At 37.3% G+C, this 23936-nt stretch overlaps 2 protein-coding genes across 2 annotated transcripts in view; one reads left to right on the top strand and one right to left on the bottom strand.

Moving 5' to 3' along the window:
- Positions 1-1710: 1710 nt before the first annotated feature.
- rb1 (retinoblastoma 1) overlaps positions 1711-23936 on the bottom strand; it is a 46459-nt gene continuing 24233 nt past the window's right edge. Inside the window, exons 18-27 of the mRNA XM_053648488.1 lie at positions 11970-12085; positions 10687-10835; positions 10244-10389; positions 9139-9243; positions 8930-9043; positions 8658-8803; positions 7478-7508; positions 6432-6574; positions 6217-6263; positions 1711-5105 (exon numbers count right to left, since the gene is read on the bottom strand). Of these exons, the coding sequence (XP_053504463.1) occupies positions 5035-5105; positions 6217-6263; positions 6432-6574; positions 7478-7508; positions 8658-8803; positions 8930-9043; positions 9139-9243; positions 10244-10389; positions 10687-10835; positions 11970-12085 (1068 nt within the window). The 3' untranslated portion in view covers positions 1711-5034. The remainder of the gene's footprint in view (positions 5106-6216; positions 6264-6431; positions 6575-7477; positions 7509-8657; positions 8804-8929; positions 9044-9138; positions 9244-10243; positions 10390-10686; positions 10836-11969; positions 12086-23936) is intronic.
- On the top strand, positions 14438-18240 carry lpar6b (lysophosphatidic acid receptor 6b). The gene has a single exon (XM_053648490.1). It carries the CDS (start codon positions 15015-15017, stop codon positions 16059-16061), a length of 1047 nt encoding a protein of 348 aa, XP_053504465.1. The 5' UTR covers positions 14438-15014; the 3' UTR covers positions 16062-18240.

Here is a 23936-nt window from a genome sequence, read left to right as displayed (position 1 = left end):
ACATTCAGACACTTGTCCCAAAGCCACTCTAGTATTGTCTTGGCTGTATGCCTCAGGTCTTTGTCACACTGAAACGTGAAACATTGCCCCAGGTTGAGGTTGTGTATACTCTGCAACACAGTAACCTCTCTCTATTTGTCTTCATTCATTGTTCCCTCAATTCTCCCTGTCCCTGCCACTGAGAAGCAACTTCATAGCATGATGCTTCCACCATCATGCTTCATGAGCTGTTCTTAGTTAAATCAGATGTAGTGTGACATTCAACCCCAAAAAATCTATTTTTTTGTCCCACCAGACCATAGAATCCTTTTCCTCATGATCTTTTTAAGTTCATGCCATATGCCTCTTCCTTAAGAGAGACTTCTGTTTAGCCACTCTGCCTACCTTGACACAATTTGATTACAGGTCTACAGAGAATTCCTTGGACCTCATGGCTTGGTTTTGGTCCGATATGCACTGTGAACAGTGGGACCTTTCACTGGACACACAGGCATGTACCTTTTTAAATCATGTCCAATCAATTGAATTTGTAGTGAAACTGACAAAATCCTACTTAATTCAGTCCGTGACAAGATACCATCTGTGATGCTTGCCATTACATCGTCAAAACAGAGAAAAGTGCGAAGACACTGTATAGGCGGCAGTGGTTTTAAATGACCTAATAAAATTAGGAATGCCATTTCCATTCCAGTGTTCTTATGTAAGAGCTAACGCATCCAATGACCATTACCTCAAGTGATGAGACCGAGACTGGTGTGGATTATTGATTAGATCAGCAATAATCCACACCATTTTAAAAAAGATTTTTATGATCCCTTATTTAATTTTTTTAATGAACATTTTGCAAATTCTGAAAGGCACATGGAAAATGATGACCTCAACGGTATATCTATTTGAATGACATGCCATGAATACCGTTTCGTGCTCTGAGCAATTCAGACCAGTATTCACATGCAAGAGATTTCCTTCACACTACAATCATCTCACACACACAAAAAAAACAAACGAGCACCTGGATTTTTTTATTGACCAAAACACAAAGCGGCTGACTGATCTCTCACGTCCTGTTGCTCAAAGCTTTCTTGAGTACCATGATGCAAATGTATTTACATGCCTCGTCAAGTTAAAGCACTCTAAACCCTCCGAATAAGATAGTGTTACATTTCCGTTTACGTATATCGATTCCGAGAACCACTAATGATTCAGAAGGTTTTTTTTTTTGTCATCCAAAACCTAAAAAGTATGTATAAAAAGGACGCTGAAAAACAGGATGTGGATCAGCACCGAAACCCTTACAAGTAAGTGAGACCTCAAAAAGCATCGCGTGTAATACGTGAGACAGGAAACTCGCAGAACGTTTGAAGATAAAAAGCACATAAAGAAGCATGTTTGGTTTCAGATTGACCAAGTATATGGTAACTCGAATCGCTCACTGTCAAAGAGGATGGCATTATAACTACAGAGATATAATAATGACAAATCTCTTGTAGTGCACTGTTACATAATTGTATTATGTTCACGTGATATAAAGTCCTGTTCTACTTGTAAAGGTCACCATTCACAATTATGTAGCTGTAAAAGCAATGCATGTGGTCATGTGACTTGACATGGGGGGGGGGGGGGACTTCTAAATATTGTCAAAAGATCTAATGTAACTGCACACCAATGTGTGTACGTGTGGGCAGGAGGGTTGTCTTTTTTGTCCAATCAGAAGACACGGTACTGTCATGTCACTGAAGGTTCTGGCATTTTCTTTTACAGTCTTAGAAAAATAAAGTTCCATCTAGCACCCAAAACAAACAGTTCATTTCTTTTCTTTCAAATCCCAAGAACAAGACTGGGACCAGATCTGGGTCTTCACAAATTATCACAAGATATTCTACATATTTTCAGGAGTGATGTACAGTCATAGTTGGCATGTTATTATAGGAATAACCAATGACGGGATGGTGTGATGAGGCGTAAGCACACCACAGACATTATTTTTCTATTACAGCATGTCCAAAAGTGTTTCATTCCACTTATACCACAGCAATGTCAACAATTAGTCTTTTTTTTTTTTAAAGAACGACACAGCATATTTTTAATCCATCAATAGTTACATTTAATGTTACTTAGTTCCAGTTATAATGTGTTATCAGAGTTATAAACAGTCACTCCCTCACAAGCTTCATTGTTCGGTCTTGAAGTTGGAAAAGTTAAAAAGTTACAGCTTTACCACCGACAGTTACAAAGCGCTGATAGTGGAGATTTCTTCCAAAAATGCTAAATCTCCTGACCAAAACCTTCATCAATTATGATGTACATTCTTAAATATGAAACATCCGCCTTACAAGTCCCTGTCTAACAGCAATGATACTTTGTTCTTTGTTAAATAACACATTTGAATTATTAGGATTGGAAGACTTTTCATTATGTGAAATGTTCAGGAGATTTTTCGGAAGATTTGAGGGTCTACCACTTTACCACTGAAGATCCTCATGATTCAATCACCAATTACCGTGAACGGTGTAAAGAATCAAGCTCTACGTGACACAACACATCTAACATTGCAACACACCACTGAGCAAGATAAAACACATTGCCCTTGTGAAATACTTTCCCTTATTTTCCATGATTATGATTCAATCATTTAAGATCAGTTCAAGGTGATTTTTGCATACTCGTGGTCTCATGATGATTCGTCAAGGTGTTTTGTCTTGTTTTCTTTAATTAGCCCTGGGTATGTTGCTTGCTCGTACATGAGTATAAAAGCCAACCGTATCCGATTTATGTCTAGACTAAGATTAAGACTACGAAACTCATAATATTAGAATAAAGAATTTATAATACTTTTCAGGTCAACATTCCTGTATATTAATGTATGCATTCGATACTTGGTTGAGGCTGCTTTTGCATGAATTACTGCTTGAATGCGGTGTGGCATGGAGGTAACCAGCCTGTGGCACTGCTGAGGTGTTATGGAAGCCCAGGTTGTCTTCAGCTCGTCTGTATTGTTGGCTCTGGTGTCTCTCATAGATTCTCTATGAGGTTCAGGTTAGACAAGATGGCTGAGTTGTTATCTTGGCAAAGGGAAGTATTGACTAAGAGGGTGCCAACAATAGTTGCACACCTACATTTAACAAAAAAAAAAAATAATTTTATAAACCTGTGTTGTGTTTGCATTTGTTTGATATCCATGAGAGCAGAGTATTCTTGTGAATGTTTTGAACAAAAGATCAAAAGGTTAAACAATGAAAGACAAATTTTCACAGCCTTCTTTGCTCATATTTACCAAGGGTGCCAATATTAGTGGAGGGCACTGTAGCTTAGCACATAGTTTCCAAGTTTCACATTATCCTGCAAGTCATGCAGCTTATTTAATGAGATCCAACATAATGATCCATGAATTAGTTTTATCCAGAGGTAATGAGAACGCCTGGTTTAAGCAGAAAAATGTTCATGCTTTGTTAATCGATAAAAATCAGCCATCCAAGAGGAACTAACTATTTAAAATAATAATGTTTACGAGTTATTACTGCAATATTAACTAAAAACAAAAGTCACAGTGTAAATACTTCTGCTTCTGTATTTTAACCAGATTCCTGTTTTGGAGCGTCGGTTATGTGCTCGATCGGACACGGCATGACTCGACACAAACGCGTCCCATAAGCACACAGTGCGGTCCTTTTACATTTTATTTTCCTAAAAGATGATCGTAAAAGACAGTCGTACATATTAATAAAGCACAATCAATATCAAGTCAGTTATTAAGAAATCATTTGAACAAAGTAATTAATACAAAAACGGTACAAACTAATACTAACAGCTAGCATTTCAATAGAAAAAAAATGTTTTAAAAAAAATTACAAGCTCCGTTCAGGAAGCAAATAACAATATATTTAAAAAAAAAAAAGAGAGAGAGATACAAGTATGTAAACGCATTCACATGCCATTAATTTCTTAAAACCAACACGGACACAGTTAACCCTACCACACAAAAACCACTCGGAAAAAATATATCCTTTTTTAAAAATTGAATATCATCTCTCCTTTAAGAGAAGAGGTTTTTGTTATGTTTTGTTTTATTCGTCAGCTCTTTTAGATGAGTCTTAATGAAAGGACTGACATTTCAGAAGCCACACTCTCCCCCCCCCACTTAAGTATTGATTAATGCTTTTGAATACAAAAATAAATAAATTACAATTGTTTGCAAAAGAACCAAATGCTAATTTAAAAAAGGAACTGGTACTGAAGAATATGACTGCAAGACACTGCAAGACCATTTCAAAACGATTCTGTGCCCACTGAGCACATGAATGATTATTACATCATGCGTATGTCATGTTGTAATTGATGTACTTGTTGTAGAAATGCAATTATGCAGCTCAAATTTATCACCACACATAATGTACTGACCACTGATTTCTTGTATGAGGTTCAGCCATTTATCTGTTTTAAAAAAAAAAAAAAAAGCAGAACTTTCATGATCAGAGCTTCATGATGCCCTTTTGAACAACACAAGAAAAAAGTGAAAGGACAAACGAAAACAAAAGCTAAAAATCAATAATTTTTATACAAAAATGTTTTGTATAATTTTTTTTTATATATATATATATATATAAAATGGTGCCTAGATGTTATTGCAAGTCTCACAGATAGACATATTAGCATTTTGTAAAATGTATATTTTATGATATTTGTTTCATTTGTCAGCACTTTAAGTAGTCATGTCCTAATGAAAGGACTGACTTATCAGTAGTGTTATTCATTTCATTAGGCATAATGAAATAAATAATGTTTTTTCAACAGTACCAGAAGCTGACTAATAAAAACGTGTGTCCTGAATTTCGGGTTTCTCTAAACCTTTCTGCGATATTCCTACTGATTTGTATTTTCTCTTTTGACTTACTCAAATATATGTAAAAAAAACAAAAAAAACAAAAAAAAACATTAAATATAATACAAATACAAAGGGAAAAGGGAATTTAAAAAAAAAAAAAAAAAAAGGGGGAATTAGTGAAACGGCAAATGAACAGTAACAACTTGTTCACATCAGGGTTCTGGGTCTTCCTTCTCAGCCTCCTCCTTCATTTTCTGTTCCTGCATTAGATTTTGAACTGAACCTAAGACAGAACAAAGTGTTCTTTGTTAATGAAGCTCAGCGTTTCTGAGAACAGTGCAAAACCGACACAAACAAATGTAAACTCAGTTAGAGAAAAGGGGTGGGGACAAATCAGCAGCCCAGGTGCCTGGAACAAGATTATGTGTCTGAGATGTTAGTGTTTTTATTCATAGTTGCATAGCGGACATGAAGGCTAATGGTTACCTGTGTTTTTACTTCTCTCGTTTAACTACCAGAGAAAAAATAAGAAATTCACTGATTCTCAAGAAGGCAACATGAGTCATTAAGAGCCAGGGGGGTGTAAACTTTTGAACAGGATGATCGGTGTAAATTGTTATTATTTCGTCTTCTGGGGAACATGTACATATCTTATTTAGCTTCTGAAGGGTAGGACTAAATGAAAAAAACAAATGATTGACAAATTTACACTGATCATCCTGTTCAAAAGTTTACACCCACCTGGATCTTAATGTATGGTGTTGCCTTCTTAACCATCAGTGAATGTTTGCACCTTTTGTAATAGTTGTGTACGAGTCCCTCAACTGTCCTCAGTGTGAAAAGATGAATCGCAACATCATATAGTCGCTGTTGGAAAGGGGTCAAATATGCAGAAGATGCTGGAAAAGCAAAGAATGTGCAGGACCTGCAGTTTTTTGAAGAACAGTGGACAGTTTAATTGCTCAGGACAAACAAAGGACTCATGAACAACTATCATAATATATAAACACAGTCGTTGATCATCCAGGTCACAACACACAGGATTAAGAAATCAAGCGTGTGTAAACTTTTGAATGGGTTCATTTGTGTAAATTCAGTGAGTATTGTGTCTTGTGGACTATATGTAAACATCTGATTATTTGAAATAGCTCATTCAGGGCAGGACTAAATAAAAATCCAAATGCCATTTTTATGATCCCTCTTCTTTTTTTGTAATTATTCATATTTTGCCGATTCTGCAAGGCGTATGTAAACGTATGACCTCTACTGTAAATCCCACCACTAAACTACTAATTGCTTTTCAGTGAGACGATTTTTGCTTTTCGGTTACAGCATTCACTTGCTGATGGCCTAGCTAATGGCTTTATGATTGCTCCACTCATGGAGGGACTTACGCATCTCAGCCAGCTTCTTGTTCAGTGTAGACTCGCCACTTGATTTGCTGTAAAAGGCACAAAATACTTAATTTAATTAAAAAACAAACAAACGAACAAACAAACAAAAAAAAAAAAACACACATGGTTATGGATTTTTTTTTTTTTAAATGTTGCAGTATTTACAACAAACAAATGAGCTTTTTGTCCTGCTGAAACATTAAGAGGGGCCCCACCTCCCATCAGCCTCATCCTGTCCATCCACATCGAAACGTAACCACTTCAAGGGTTTGGGGTTGGAGTCTCCGGCTAGCCTCCTCTTCAGGGGCCAATCTGTGCTACTGACCATCTGATTGATCTTCTGGAACTTGTCAGAGGTCTGTTTCAGAGAAGGAAAATGCTTAGACAGCACAGTTCAACAGTAACAGTGTGTACTAAGGGTGAACAAATAAATCACAAGTCAAAGATGTTTTTGGGTTTTTTTTTAGATACAAAATATGAATCAAGATCAGGAATGCTTCAGCAATCAGGGCAAAGCACACTGCAAAGTCTGAGAAGATAAAGAGGAGCAACTACAGCATCTTTCTATAAGTAGTTAAGGCTCTGGGTTACTGATCAGAAAGTGAGGGTTCAAGTCCCAGCACCCCTCTTTACCACTTAACCCTCTTCCATTATATTGAATATGCCCCCCCCCCACACAAAAAGGTTTTCTTTATGCGCTTTCTTTCTTTCTTTCAATATATGAAACCTGATAAAACATCTTAACATATAACACAACACAAAGGATGGCTAGGTGAGGAAAAAAAATGTCTACAAACAACCCTAGGTGAGTGACAACCTTACCGAGTATGCTGTCGTTCTATCGTTCATTGACAAGGAGGGATTCCAACACAATGGCAACAACGAAACACACTTTACTTACAGCTGCACAGGAACTCATTTAAAATCAACACACTAATGTTATAAAGATCAAGCTTAGTAGCCCCTAAGCGCATGTACACCAGTGTATGTGCTTTTCATAGCCACTACGTAAGCAAGAGGAAACATAAAACAGGGCTAAATAATAACATGTCTCAGGACATGACTAATCTATAGATCTCCGTAAAACAAACACTCTTTAATGTCGTATCATTTCTAGTTAAAAATAAACTAATTAATAAATACAGAAACGTACTGAGGAAGTAACGACAATACACTCTAAAATGCATAGGAACACTTTAAGGATATTGTATCATATTTCCCAGCCTTAGTGTGCAGTAAAAGGAGTATGAAAGTGACTCACCCCGAATGATTCGCCAATGGATACAAGGATCCTGTAAGAACGGTACAAGTTCCAAGCTTTAGCAATAACACAGTACAGGGTTCTCATGAGTTTATTATTTTCTGTGGCTTGTCCCATGATTTGTACAAGGGTTGCATGGTATAACGGTAATATCGTAGTATCGCGATACTAAAGCTTCAAAATACCACCGATGCCACTGTATTTTATTTTATTTTTTTTAAACTGTAGTATCGTCAATACACTAGTATAGTAAGTAATGCCGTATGTGTGGCAGGTAATACTATTCTCGCTAAAATGACATCCCACTGTTGTGCAGAATACACAAATTTGGGATGCTCCGATCAGGATTTTTGTAGTAGATACCGATTACTGATTTCTTGTCATCATGATTGGTCGATCCTGATCCCAATGCCAATTGTTCAAGCTTTATATAAGTGATATGTAAGCTTTCCGTTGACCGTCACTGTTAACCTTCTTTTTTTTCTTTTCCAGATGGTTATGATTTTTTGAGTTTATTTCCAGATTCAGTTATTTATTCCTAATGATGTGTTCATTCTTAGTTCTCTGAGGACAATTCCCATTTGAATGATTTCAGTGCTCTAGGGAACAATAGATGGAATTATTTGCTTGCCAACTGTATGATTGTTCTTGAGTTTTTTTCAACAGCCAGTAATTCATTCTCAATAATAAATTATTCAGAGGAAAATTGGGTTTGTCTGTTTTCATTTATATCTATGTACTTCTGTAAATTTGGTTCATTTTTAAAATATGAATAAACACAATATCGTGTTGTATCGTGGTACCTCGGCTAGTATAGCATCGTAAGATATGTTTAAGGTATCGTGACATCCCTGATTTGTACACGACAGCCATTTCTCACAGAAGGTCTTCATGATGAATAATAAAACATGACAGGGTTGTGTGATGTGGCCCAAAGCCAGGTGGTGTCACTGTTTCCACACCCAAGTTAAATATTTACAGCATGCATATAACAGCATGCCCTGTAATGTTCTTTTGCTCTTATAACACAGCAATTTGCAACAACAACAACAACAAAAAAAAGGGTTAGGGTTAGAATTTATCAATGAACTGGGCATGCCTTTTATCTATTTAACTGTTTCATATATTTCCATCACTAGAACCATGAAGTAAGAGAGTTACTGTTTAACAGAGTACTGACCTGGACCGGGGCGTCATGGCTGCTGGGGTCAAATGACTGCTCTTTAAAGGGGAGATGTAGACGTTCCCTCCAGGCACTCTAAGGGGGGAGCTGGGATAATTGTACGGGCTCCGGGGAATATGTGGAATGGGAGAAAGTGGAGGAGGCTGGGAGAAAACAGACACCACCATCAGAAACAGAAACTGCATCCAACTTCATTTTGCTAATATTAATTCTGTCCAACAGGGGACATCAGAGTACACGATTAGACACGACACAACAAAGCGCATTACCCGGGAAGACGCGTACTGCAGGATGTTCGTCTTTAACTTCTGCATAAACACCAGGTTGTAGAAGACGATGATGGAATCGTATTGGCCATCTCTGATCAACACACGCTTGAAAGTCTGGTTGATGGAGAACAAACAAAATGTCATGAGCAATTTCATTGTCTCTTTAATGTTTTAAAAAAAATCCATAATATAAAAACAGTTGTTCAGACCTCCTGGTTTGTGTTGGGAAGCTCTTTGTACGCAGTGACAATCGTCTTGAAGCGCAAATCCACATTCTTCACCTTGCATATGGCGTACATGGCAGACATCATCAGCTAGAAACACAAGGATATTGTCAAGATACCTTTGATTTATCCATCAACTTTTACGAACCCAGCCGTGAGAGGTATTTGTGGCTATGTTTACCATGTAGTCAGTAAAATTATTCAGTTTAAATGAAAAGTCATTCACTACGTTGGGGAAAGTTATTACGCGAGTGAAACTAAAGTCATCAAGGCATCTAAACACTGTAGAAGATTCAGGCATCAGAAAACTGTTTGACTAGAAACCCACAGAAATAACAGTTCTGAAAAGATTCATAAATGACTTTTAAACAAATTAATGACAAAATGGAGAGACATTTTAATGTGGTGAACAGAGTCCAGGACTACTCTTAGCTGGACGCGTGCTTTATATTAACACAGACTTGGATGCTTCAGGAAAGCCAGCCAACTTTTCATACACAAGGCTTATTATTTGGTGAAACCCATTTAATATAGCCAACTGCTCAGCAAACAGAACGACTCATCTTCCAGTACGTTCTGTTCTGAGGAATTAAACTTAAAATGCACTCATGGCATAAAACACCTCAGTGGAGGTAAATCTAATGCAGATAGAGGGTTTCAGGCCAGTGCTGATATTACATCCTGATCAAATACTCAGTATTGAATTTGGGACATCCTTGGCGAGCTCTAATGCACATACGAACCCAAAACTGATTATTTATTGCTTTGATTTTTTAAATGGATTAAAAAAAATTTAATAAAAAAAAACTCTAATCTGTTAATCTCTATCATGGCCATAATCCCCAATCACTCTCTCCTCTCCATTAATAGCTGGTGTGTGGTGGACGCTCTGGTGCACTATGGCTGCCGTCGCATCATCCAGGTGGATGCTACACACTAGTAGTGGTTTAGAAGACCCCCCACCCACACACAAAAAATACTATGTAATGCGCTTTGAGTGTCTAGAAAAGCGCTGTATAAATGTAACTAACTAACTAACTAAAATTGATTGCAACACATGCTCAAACTGAAAGGAAGTGCATGTTAATACCTGGTCTAGGTGTCTGTCCTTCATTAGCTCATACTCGTTCTGGAGTGTGTGCTGGAGCAGAGTCCATATGATGGCCTCCAGCTCGGGGTGAGAGGTGAGAAGGTGAGAGAAAAGCATTTTCAGTCGCAGGTAGGCCATTCTGTATACTACACACACAAAAAAAAAAGAGCGGCAACAACAACAATCAACAAAAGCCAGTAAAAGTGGTGAGGAATGACAAATATCACAATTATGTCATAAGGATGACGGTTTTCTTTTATTTGCAACTTGGAATGACCACCTTTAGTACTGCCGAGTGTCTGTATTATGGCTGAGTGGAAAAATCACAAATGTAGAAAATTACAAACAAAGCAAATGAGCCCCGCACTAATGGGAACATGCATGAAACACTTTAAGTGTGTCGTGTCCGGCAACAAATATCGCTAGATCAGCTGCTGCCGTACATTTCTTATAGAAGAGGCTGAGGGAGTTGGAGCGGTGCTGTTTGGTGCCTGGGGCAGGGGGCTGTGATGGGGGCAGGGCTGGAATGTCAACCTCTGATACTACTGCTGCTGCTGAAACTCGACGACTCGGACGCGGAGGAGACAGATATCTGAGACAGAGACAAAACAGAGGATGAGAACACACACACAGGAAATCTGGTAAATCCTGTTTTTGGTAAGAAAATTAGCAAATTTTCCCTTGGGAGTTGAAAAATGTCCCAGCAGTATCCCTACACCAAAAAGCAGTAGTTTTTAACACTATATGGCCAAAGGTTTGTGGAAATCTGACCATTACACACCATTACTGACCATATGTGCTTTTTAAAACATCCTATTCCTGATTTTGCTCCTCTTTGAGATTATTATAACCTCCACTCTTCTGGGAATTTATTTAGACTAGGTTTTGAAGTGTGGCTGTGGGACTCTGCTCATTCAGCCACAAGAGCATTAGTGAGGTCAGACACTGATGGCAGGCAAGGAGATCTGGGGTGCAGTCAGTGTTAAAATTAATCCCAAAGTTGTTCAGACGGGTTGATATCAGGGCTGTGAGCAAAGTAATTATAATAAATAATTATTATAAAATAATTTTATATTTATTTGGATAAAGCAGTATCGGCAATCCACTGGTCTTCCTGTGAGACCCGGATGTGAGACTTGAATTTTAAGACCAGAATTAAATTTTTTTCAGTCTGAATTTGTGAGGTTGAAAAATAATGTGCTGAAATATTACCTGACGAATAATGAAGATGGTATTTTTAACAAGTGAATATTTTGGAACCGTATTTTAGGAAGGTGAATATGGGTGCATTGAATTTTGAATTCTGAAATTTTGTTTTCAATCAAAATATATAAACCCAATGAATCGCAGAGGCAAATAATTCAAGCATTGTTATTGCTGTGGGATTTTTTTTTTTCCAATTTGTGTCAAATTGCTGGGCAGAAAAATCCAAGTATTGTTATTGCAATATGTTTTTATTCAATTTATGTAATTCAACATGCCATTTTGCCTTGAGGACATTTGGCACTATTGTACTTCCATAACCTCAGTGCTGTGCGTGACAAAAAGACAGACTTGTGGGTGCCTGATAGGTTTCAGCTACCCCCGGACAAGCCACTTTTGGGAAGTTCAGTGTGGTGGAACTCACAACAATATAGCAGAGCAAAGAGGAAGCAACTCTTTACTGTGCTAAGAGCTTTCATTTTGCACAGCTGACCCACTCTCGCATGAGGAGAGTTGGACTTACAGATCAGCTGCCGTGTGATTGTGCTGTAGAGGCTGATTCAGCGTTGCAGGAGGCTCCGCTTGCTCTCCGGTACCATCTTCACGAGACTGCCTCAGGAGCTCGAACAGGAGAGAATCCTACGAGACAAACAAGGTGCAATGAATATTTACTCACAAGACCTCCTTCAACAAAATCCTTAAAAATATCTACTGCTGTACATCATAAGGACATGTGAATCCATGCAGACATGCTGAATAATGAAATAAGTCTGGATATTATTTCAGTTTGTCTTGGACAAATCCAGGAAATCTGGTTTATGTTCCTCAACGTACAATCTCCCAAATTATTACAGACACCAAGATGTTATGGTGTCATGATTTTACAGTTAATCAAAATGTATTTACAGACAGTTACTTCAACTTTATTCCTGTAAAGAGGTTGTGAAATCTGCTACTACTGGAAACACATCGCAATACTACCTCTGCTCTATCTGCTAGCATGTTCCGAACATTTTCCATACAGGACAGCTATGAAAAACCTCACAGAACATGACACTGCTTACCAAAAAATAGCAGTGCTGAACACTACCATGCTAATTACATTTTCTTCCCCACCCAGTGTGCTGCCTTTCCTCTCAGCCACTCTGTCTTATAGCTTAGAACAACAATGTGACAAATACAGCAATTAGAGGAATTTGCTCTTTTTGTTTTAATTATGTTCAAAGACCTTTGTACAAAATGTTCACAATAATTTTTTTCATTTAATTTTCACCATTAGCTTGTGGGTTTTTATAAAAGGTTGATTAATACTGTGATACCATAATATTTTTGGACTATAATTTTGGACCATCATCACATGACTATTTTTCAAAGCACAACACCCCTAATTGTGACTATAATTAACCATCCGAAACAAATTAACAACATACCATAAACAGGGATTTTTTAAAAAATTATTATAATAATAATAATAAGATATATTATTAATTATAAATATCATATAATTATTACTATTATAATCATTTCATTAGGGTCTGGGAAACTAAAACTAAAACTACCACACGGTGGAAACCAAACACAACTGATATCACTGTTACACATCAAGATAAACAAAGCTCACACCTAGTTCGTTTGAGCCCTCCAAACCACCGGATCAGCGTGTAGATGTGAACAAACCAAGTGACCTCAGACCCCCCCTAAAAGGACCCAAAAGCGAACCGTACTCAGACCACCTCTGGAGGTTCGCTTGTGGTTCAATTTCTTCGTGATGTGTGAAAGCAACGAAGTCCCGTACACTTTGTGTTTCGTTTCGACATGTGTACCTGGAGGCCTGCTGTACCAGCAGCCATGTTCAATCACTGCTGGGGAAAAAAAAACAAAAAAAAAAAACAACTTTTCACCATGTCAGGTCGCAGGGTTGTGTGGTCTCAGGAGGAGAGCTGTGCAATTCTTTAAATTTGGAAAGAGGACTGCATTAAACAGCAACTATCCTCAACACATAAGAACATAAAAGTGTTTCTTTTGTTTTCTCAAAAAATGAAGGAAAGAGGCTATAACAGAACAGCGCTACAATGCCGGGTAAAAGTTTAAAATAAATAAATAAATAAATAAAAACAAAAATAAATAAAACTACGACAGAAGTACATGAGCACCCGTGACAAAATGCGTCAAAGTGGAGAGTCCGCTGAAGTGAAGGATTCCTGTCCTTCCATGATGAAGCTGGGGTCTTATGAAGTTCTTATGAAGTTGTGGTGTGAACAAGAAAGGGTCTGAGATCACTTCATTGCTGGAGCGGACCCAAAAAACAACAAAAAAAAAAACGGGTTCTCTTTCGAGTCCACTGTATTGTGAACACCAAAAGGACTGAGGTCACTTTTGGTGGGTTCCCTTTCTGGTTCACTTTAAGTAAACTGGGTTTGGCTCTTTTAAAATGAACTATATGTGAAAACACCCTTAATCACTTGAGTTCCCTCCAACATGTGTCTACAAAAAAATAATAATAATTAAAAAATTTTTTTAAAAAAGCAACAATTTCCATCTGAACATTTACATGTGTTGATGTGAAACTACACTACACTGAAGTACAGTACAGAATCGTTGACAATTAGCACAGTATACCAATTTCTTTAGAGGCAAATATATCACTGAAAAGCAAAAGTTACTGTGTGCTTTTATTTCTTTTTAACACCCAAATGATATTGGTGTCTTAAACACTGCATTCAAAAGTGTTAACGAAATCTTCAAAGGAGTTCGTATGCTGCTCAGGGAACCTACAGTAGACCCGATTATTACTTAATGAATTTGGTACACACTCTCGTTTCTCTATTTTGTCACCACAGACGGAAGTTTACAGGGGTCTCCCACGGTACACAGGAAGTTACTGTGTATGGGAAACGGTACCGAAACAATAAAAATAAAAAAAAAGGGGTGGGTGCGCAGCAAGAAATAGAGGTGGGAAATGTGAAGAAGCCCCTCCCTTTTTAGCCTGCCTGTCGATCCGAGAGCACACTACTACATTCACCAACAGGACGAACAGCAGCGAGGTGTCTCTGGCTGTGGCACAGTAACAGACAAAGCGAAAACAGGAGATTACCAGAAAAGCAAGTTGCCAGAAAAGCAATTTGGTCTTAAATAGACATTGGTTTTTGTTATCAAGAAGAGGAAGCCAAATTAGAAAAGACAGCTGAAAATTTCCACATGAAGGATCTCCAAATGGGGAATGCAGAAGAATGATTTGAAATGCTGCATATGACAATGATGCTGTTATTTTCAGCTGACTGGACCACAAGGAGGGAAACAACAAAAAAAAAACCTATAAACCAAGATGCAAGGGGCCTTGTAAATGTGTGGTTGAGCACGTGTACAAGATCAGAAGTGTAACATGCAAGATCGCGTCATCAAAACTGCTGTAAGAACTCATTTCTTTTATTAAATAATTCTGCTGAGCAATGCTACATCTCCAAATCTCCCATCAGGATTGTAATATGTAAAATTTTTACAAAAGACATTTACATGGTCATAAAAAGTAACCTCTATGCATATTTCTTAGATTATCTTTGAACTGACAATGCAAAACAATAGTAACAGTAGCAATAGTAATGGCGGGAACTGTTCTGTAGAGGATGAGTTTAAATACACTCTATACAGCTCAGCGTTCAGCATCGTCTTCATCCTAGGACTGCTCTTCAACATTGTGGCTTTGTACATCTTCATTTGTACGCTGAAGCAAAGGAATGAGACCACTACCTATATGCTGAACCTGGCCGTATGCGACACGTTTTTTGTCCTCAGTCTGCCGTTTCGGATTTATTACTTTCTCAACAAGCAGAACTGGCCTTTTGGGACGGTGCTCTGCAAAATCTCTGTGTCGCTGTTCTACACGAACATGTATGGCAGCATGCTTTTCCTGACCTGCATCTGTGCGGATCGTTTTCTGGCCATCGTTCACCCGTTCGCCTCCAGGTCACTAAGGACTAGAAGAAGCGCAAAAATCGCCTGCTGTTCAGTTTGGCTGCTCGTGCTTTCGATCAGCTTGGCGGTTGGGTTTAAGCTGGAAACATCAAGCAACAAAAACAACAGCTACTGCTTTGAGAACTTCAGCAACTCGCAGTGGAAATTCGAACTATTCGGTGTGGTGCTGGTCATGGAGACTGTGGGGTTCGTGATCCCACTTCTCATTAACCTATTCTGCTCCATGATGATCTTGAGCACGCTGAGAAACCTGGACACAATTAAAAGCGAAGGGCAGCTGAACAAGGCCAAGATCTTGCGCATGATCGTTGTGCACTTGCTTGTCTTCTGCTTTTGCTTCATCCCATATAACGTTAATCTGGTTTTTTACAGCCTGGTCCGCAGTAAAGCCATTAGTAATTGCGCCGTGGAGACTATCGTCAAGACTCTTTACCCCATTACGTTATGCATTGCGGTGACAAATTGCTGCTTCGACCCTGTTATTTATTATTTCACCTCAGAAACCATCCAGAACTGTATTAAGCGCAAGTCTTTGGCTGTACGAAGCACCAGGAAGCATTGCGATAATCCAGACAACGAGCCTCCTGGGAACACGGCACAGTTTCTGCCAACCAAGTTAATATTTAACGAATCTACTGTATGAGGAAGCAGAAGTTTCTTTTCCAAACAAAGTAGACGAGAACAATATGTTCCAGTATACACTTCGACATGACACATTTGTAAGAAAAATGAATTAGTGTGTGTGTATGTGTGTTGTTATTTTTAAATTATTTGCAATGTTTTTCCATTGGGTTGGCATGGGCATCTTTACAAAATCAACTTATGCCAGTTCTTTTATTTATTAATTTAACAAATCCAAGAGCAATGTGGTTTTACATAATGAACTTGTTTAAAAAAACAAAACAAAACAAAAAAAAGTGTTTAAATGCCAGTACCCAATTTTTCCAATAAACTGAGACATTAAGTTAACTAAGAGGTTATAGCAAATTTATAAAAACCTGACATTATATTGTATTATTGTATACACGTATTATATACATGTCTTACTAAAGCCATCCATCTGTTCAGCTCAAACTGAAGTTTAATCTTGCTTGCATATGATTTATAATGAATGTATTGCCATAGACTTTAACCTTGGGGTTCTGAAACTTTCTTGAAGCCAGACAGCTGTTTAACTGTAAAATACAGGACAGGTTTATTTTATGAACATAATCTGACTATTTAAATATTAAGTTCATTAATTAAATATGTACAATAACATGCTTACTTTTTTATTCTTGAACATTCAATGAAAAGAACACATTAGGTCCAAAATGGTATTTACAGGCTACGTGTTTTTCAGAATTTTGGCAACCTGGCTAATAACTATAATAATTGAATAACAAATATAACAGCCTTGTAATAGTGGGTTGTGATTTGCACCTCTGTATCTGAATGAACAATTCAGAGACTCTTAACACGGACATATTGTAGATTGTATACTTATTGGTTATGGCAGTGGTTCTCAAAGTGGGGCGCATGATGAGAACCACCATCAGAACAAGTAAGTGCACAATCTACAACAGGTCTGTGTTAGGAGTCGAGCAAAATTCTGTGAATTAATGCTACGTAACTCAAACAATTTTGCCTACAATCCTGGTTACTACAACGTTCAATTTTTTCTCTTTAATTGCCTGTTGCTCACATATAGATACAAGCCTTGGGACAGAGGTGTCCAATCTTATCCGGAAAGGGCCGGTGTGGGTGCAGGTTTTCATTCCAACCAATCAGAAGCCACACCTGAGTCTACTGAAGGCAAAGATCAACTGATTAAAACAGGTGGAATCAGGTGTGGCTCCTGCCTGATTGGCATGAAATCCTCCATCCACACCTGCCCTTCCCGGATAAGATAGTACAACACCTCTGATTCAGCATTTTCCTATAATATTTGAATCCATTTGGTGTCTTTTTCTACATGACAGCCAACAAATCCGTTAATTAAAAGACTGAAAGTGTGGCCTAACCTTTAAGTGCACTCAACAGAGCTGGCCTAACTGTGTTACACATTCACAAGTCTAGGACAGCGTGCTTGTAGAGCAGGTACAACTCCATGGTCCCTGATAAATAAGTTTAAATTACTTCCTCTATGGAGTTTCACATGTTCTCCCCGTGCCCATATGGGTTTCCTCTCACCTCCTAAAAGGTGAACTGGCTACACTAAATTACTGCTGTGTGTGAATGAGTGCGTCAGTGATGCCTTGTGATAGTCTGGCACCTTGTCCAGGGTGTACCCCTGCCACGCGCTCCAGATCCTGGAGCGGGACAAAATGGTTAGCAAAGCTGAATGCATTACCGTATACATTTATGACTAACTGAATGGATGTAGTCTGGTGTATTTTCCACTCTTTTTTAAGGCACAATTAAGGAGGCATTATGCATCCATTTCTAAAACTGCAGTAAATGAATGTTTACACTAAATTCTCTCAAACATAGCTAGCTTTGCAGTCAACCTGCAATTTTGAAAGGAGTTTCATTGTTTGTCTATATTGTGCGAGTTTGAACAAGTACACCAAAATTTCTTTTCTCTTTTTTTTGTTCTCCATAAATTGTGTTATTAGTAAAACAGACAAACAGAAAAATACAAGTGTTAAATACAAGATGCGTTTTTTTTTTTTGTGTAACTGTATGAAGTTTACATTTTTATAATACGGCTTTATATTTAGTTTTATACTTACAGACTTGTATTTTATCTGTGTAGGTGTTGTACATGTTTGCTATTAAAAGATGCATGACATTATGGCTGGAACATATGCTCTATATGAATAAAAAGACAGCTACTATTATTGATCTCTTTTTGGTAATTTGTCTAAGTCTGGAACATTAGTTTCGGGTAGAGCTCACACCAGCACTTCTCTTTTCCGATACTGAGCCCTTGTGTTGACAGATTGCCAAACAGACAGTTTTCTTTAAACTTTTAAAATGATTTTTGATGAACTGAGGCACTTATATAGGAAAACTACATAGCTTAAAAAAAAAAAAAAAAATCACTTTCACTGCAAATATAATATAATAAAGTATAAATATAATTAAGCAAGATCACATGAACAAGAGTGCTGTTATACGCAATACTGGCGATGTACAGTACAACAGCATGATTGACAGTGTGATACAGTTTTTATACAATAGTTCTATTAATAAGAAAATAGAGTAACTGCCATTTCAGACACAATATGACGAAATATTTTGTTAATTTGTTTATTGCTTCAAAAACAGTTCCCAAAGAAGCCATAGCAATGGCTTGTTGCCAAGCCAGTACACAAACTGACCGACAGTCCATAGTTCATGTACTAATGGTTTTAATGTAATGAATTATCACTAGAATTCAAATTTTATGTAGCAAACACAGACAAGTGATGTGAAACACACAGTGAAATGCCCCAGAGCTATTACACTAAATATCAGCACTCTTGGAACTGCGCTTAACCAATCAAATTTCTGGACCGGAACTAACGGCTGGAAAAATAAATAAATAAATAAATAAAAAATTTTTAAAAAACCCCAAACGAACAAACTCGCCCTAATCAAGTCTCTTCATATGTAAACATTTCCAGTTCAAAAGAAATCTTTTCCAAAAACTTTTCCATTTGTTACAGGAATGGTAAATGATCTGCACTTATATAATGCTTTCATCCAAAGCGCTTTACACGGTGTCTTCACCCATTCAGACACACACACACACACACACACACACACACACACACACACACCAATGGTAACAGAGCTGCCATGCAAGGTGCTAACTTACCATCGAGAGCAACTTGGGGTTCAGTGTCTTGATCAAGGACACTTCGGTATGTGGAGTCATGCGGGCCGGGAATCGAACCGCCAACCCTAAGATTAGTGGACAACCCGCCCTACCACCTGAGCCACCGCCGCCTCAAATTCATTATTTTTCTCCGATATCCCACCCACCATTTTTTACTGATATCAGCCCGATAGCGATGCTGGGTATCAGATGGGTGTCATCTCTAGTCTTGGGTTATCTGATCGATGTGAAGCAGATGGTAGTTCACACAGCTATTTTCATGTGTATTTATTTTTTTGCCGTGCTAGACCTGCTGCTTCCCTGATTACTGTAAAACCCACATATACCCACACTCTAGTTTCTATCATGAAGGCAGGGCTCTACGGTAACAATTTCTTTTAGGAGCACTTGTGCACCTAATTACAAAACGGAGCACAGGCAAAAATTTTGGAGCACAGTTTAAGTTTAGGGTTTTTTTTTTTGTTTGTTTGTTTGTTTTTTTAAAGAGATGGTAACAATGTGCCACAATATAACACACAAGTAGGCATGAGAAAACTTGAGCTGGTCAATTATGACAGAATTTAGGAACATAGTGTGAATCATGACACATTAATTTACTTTCTGATAAACTAAATGTAATATTTTCAGTTAATATTTTAGACTGTATGCAAAAAACAACCATTAACCTGTTCCACCTTGTAAACAAATACAATAAACATCAATGTTCAGTGTTTGAAGTCTGCTCCTCTTAAATATATTTAAAGCTACATTATTAATTTTTCATTGTCATGGTTCTGGGCTGGAGTCAGTTCTCGAACCACTCTGCGTATATTGTGTATATATCTGAATAATCTCATATAGGATGTGATTGGGTGAGTTCATTTACCCATCAGATGGGAAGCGCTTTAGTTTAATGGTGTTCATTAGGGATGCTCCGATCAGGATTTTTACGACCGAAACCGATCCAGATACCAATCTTTTTTTGTTTAAGCTTTAATCAGGAGGTCTGTCATAAAGAGATAAATGTAAGCTCTCTGCTCATGGTCACTGTTAACTGAATTAAAATAATAGCAATGAGAAATACTGTTGGTTAATTGATAAATAAACAAGCATAAAATATTTATTTTAAATATCTTAAACAATAAAGAGTTCTAATTAAAAGCAGACTAACACAAAAATGATCCATATTAGGAAAAAGGCTAAAAGCCTTCTAAGGAACTAGCGAACTAATATTAATGTCAAATTGATATTAAATGCAACCCATAGTAATTAAACATTATTTCATTTCTCATTTTATATATATTTCATGAAGTTATTATAATATCTATTTTTATATTAAATGATGTATTTATAACTAAGCACATTTTCTGTCTTTACATTTTAGTAGTTTTATTTTTGTTTATTTATTAGTTGTTCCTTTTAGATCGGTCCCCCAGTACAGTGTTGCCATGTCTGCTGATAATATTGTATTTTTGGAGGTATAAATCAAAACATGGAAACTGGAGTTGACTTTTCTGGTGATGTCTGGCAACCCTGAGTTTAGATGAAGTGAATGTGCTATTACAGTTGCTAGTCTTGATTATGATTGGTGAGGAATTATTTAATAAAGAAGTTTGAATTACACCCACGTTGTAGTGTTAGCATTATTATTCATTTACTCCACCCGACGCCGCTGTGTCTACACGAACAGGTGCCAGTTCAGGTCATTTTGTGGGATCAATAAAAGATGGTGGTTTGTGAGATCGGGAAGTTGAAGCAGATGATGTTCAGTGTTACTCTTTCCATCATAATGGCTTCTCTGCGGTATTTACACACTTGTCCGGTTGACTGAGGTGATGAAAAGCAGTGTGAATGTAACTGCTGTGCGGTGTACATGCATTTTGGACTTCCTGTAGTTTTTATTCTGATTGTATTATACAACTCCGAACAGGCCACTCATACCGGTGCGACTAAATATTTATTCACAGTCGCACAAAGTACTTTTCAGTCACAAATGCGAGTGAAATGGTCGCACTGTAGAGCCCTGGATGGGCATGACTGTGCTGTCGAAAAACTCTGCTTGCTCTCCTGCTTCATGCAGAGGTGTTCAATCTCTTTCTAATAAACTTTACCATTAAGATGATTTGTACACAGTGTTACATTTTACACTGGATTGTTTGAGGCCTACTTAAACTGAGAGGCCTACTTAACCTTAGTGCTGAGATTTGCGTGAAAAGCAAGATTATGCAAGCAATTGCTAATGGGAGATAAGGGGAAAGGGTGGGGTTTCCAGGGTGTCTGAACTGCAATGTTCAAAACACACGCACAACTGTCTACACACACATCGAATGACTCATATGACGTTTTTACTGGAGAAATTAAAACGACTACTCTTTTGCAAGTTTTTGAATGATAACTCATAACACCCTATGTCTCACAAGTTAAAATGTGGACTTCGAACATAATTAAGTTTTATTAGAACTGGAGGTTCAATAAATTGCAGGTTCAAGTTCTGTAATGCTTCCAAAGTGTCCTGATTCTTTGATACTTAAACACAGATATTTAAGTACTTACCAATGAACATCAGCTGAATCTGCAACAGATGGCTTTGTGCGTTTATGTACACACACACACACACACACACACACACACACACACACACACACAAGGTATGAGGGCTTGGTCAGTTATAAGACCTCCTTCACCAGGCACTCGAAGAAATCATTCCTGATAAGCCAACCAACTGACCCGGACACCAGCAACAAATACATACTCACAATATAAGAAGCGAAGCAAAACAGTAAGTCGATTCACTGTATTGACTAAATTATATAGCAAATCCAATTATTTTCTCAAACATGTAGGGTGAAATGCACTTTTTATACTATCTATGTAATTTCTGTAAACTAAAAACCTTTTTCCAGATTATTAAAACTTTAAATGATCTTTTATACTCAGGACTGGATCTGATTTTAAAATCTTATTACCTACATTAAGAAAAGGAAAGGAAAACCATGAAAGGTGTTCAGGGAGCCCACGTTAGCATAGCTAAAAGCATAGCTAATATTTAGACAACATTTAGAACCTTTACCCAAAATTCCAAAATTCTGCAGACTTAATTTAATAGTCTTAAATTAAATACCGATTCCATAGAAACACATGAATTCTATTGCATGAACAATTTCAAAACAGTAATGGGCTTATTTATCTACATGCAGTGGTACTGATTCCCATGAAGTTACGCATCACCGTAAAACCATCAACAGTCATATGTTTCCATTACATTCTAAACATTGCTTAATGTAAAAGTAGGAACTAGGAAGAAGTTGTAACACATCTTCAGTATGAACAAGTTCATAAACGTCATCACCCTCCAAAATTGTGCTGCGGGGTTTGCTTCAAGCCAAGTCATGCCAAAATCCAACTTAAGATGGAGTCAAAGCCAAGTAAGGTTAGTGAAACATATTTGCACAGCTTGCATTTTATGTCTTCATTTTGTCTGGACAAACGATGTGTTACTGCAAAGACTAGATAACCTTTTCCATTATTTCAAAACTAGCCAGGTGAGCAAATACTGAGGACATTTGAAAAGGTCGGTCTCAGCGACTGGTGCCTCACCAAAAGTCACAACTCTTCTGTCGTTAAGTCGTACTTTTTTTTTTCTTCTGCAAATTGCTTCAGAAAATAAAATGCCGTCAAATAGCATAACAGTTCAATAATGTGGAAAAAAAATACAGTGATATGATGTTTTGTTCATATCGCCCTGTCTTATTTCAATTAGAACCAGTTTACACCTCTTATTTGTTTAACTGTTTCACATTGGTACATGTAGAAGTGGGTCTGAAGTCAGAAAATCCACTGACTGCATTTAGACGAACGAAGCCGAACCGATACCAGCAAAAAGAATCTGATCCTTGATTTGGAAATGTTTTGGAACTGGAAATAGATACATATAAAGACCTGGCTGAATTTTTTTTGTTAGGATTGATTTTATTACATTGGAAATGCAAGTGATTTTTGTTTTAAAACTGCAGCTGTGTTTTTATCCATTTATTTTCTTTTAATGAAGTGCTTCAGTTCAATAAGTTAAAAAAAAAATAAAAATCATTTTAGCTCTTAGTAGTTTTAAAATCAATGAGCACTGATATCTACTGATACTGAAGGCTTCAGTATCATTATCGTTATCAGGAAATAAAGAGAGATAGCGGGGCATCGCTAGTGTTTACCTCAATGCTTAGTGCGTGGTTTTTCTGCTTTACTTATGTATGCCGTGGTGGAAAGAGCAGTTCGCTTACTGTCTGGCTGACATTCTGAGTTCTTCTGTTTCTTTAATAGGTGTTGGCTGTTATGAATTTAGCACAAAGGAAAAAGAAGAAAACCAACATATGCTTAGTTTTAGTGATAATTAGATCAGTTACAACTTGTGCATCTTTAAGCAGAACTGTGTTACAAATTTACAGTGCTACACTGAGATGAGGTAACTGAACAGGGATTTAATTACATTGAGAAACACAGTTAAATAAAGTTAGTACTCAAGAAACTTACAGACCTGAACATTAGTAGTTAGTGACCTTGAGTAAACTGTGCTTCAAACCAAGTGACAAGCTACTTAAGGTTGCTGCCAGATAATATTTAATATTAAATATTAAATATTTATTTAATTAAATAAATAGCTTTGAAGATTATCTAATTATCATCATCAAACTACTTAAACACATGTAAATATGGCTAACAAATCATCGTAAAAATCTGATT

Source organism: Ictalurus furcatus, chromosome 18, assembly GCF_023375685.1.
Source record: "Ictalurus furcatus strain D&B chromosome 18, Billie_1.0, whole genome shotgun sequence".
NCBI classification, from domain to species: Eukaryota; Metazoa; Chordata; class Actinopteri; order Siluriformes; family Ictaluridae; genus Ictalurus; species Ictalurus furcatus.
The sequence above is the reverse complement of the archived record's forward strand: the minus strand, read 5'-3'. Positions and strand labels throughout refer to the sequence as shown.

What these genes read in the sequence shown, in the direction of transcription:
- lpar6b (XM_053648490.1), top strand. Translation starts at nt 15,015, where the DNA reads ATGCAAAACAATAGTAACAGTAGCAATAGTAATGGCGGGAACTGTTCT.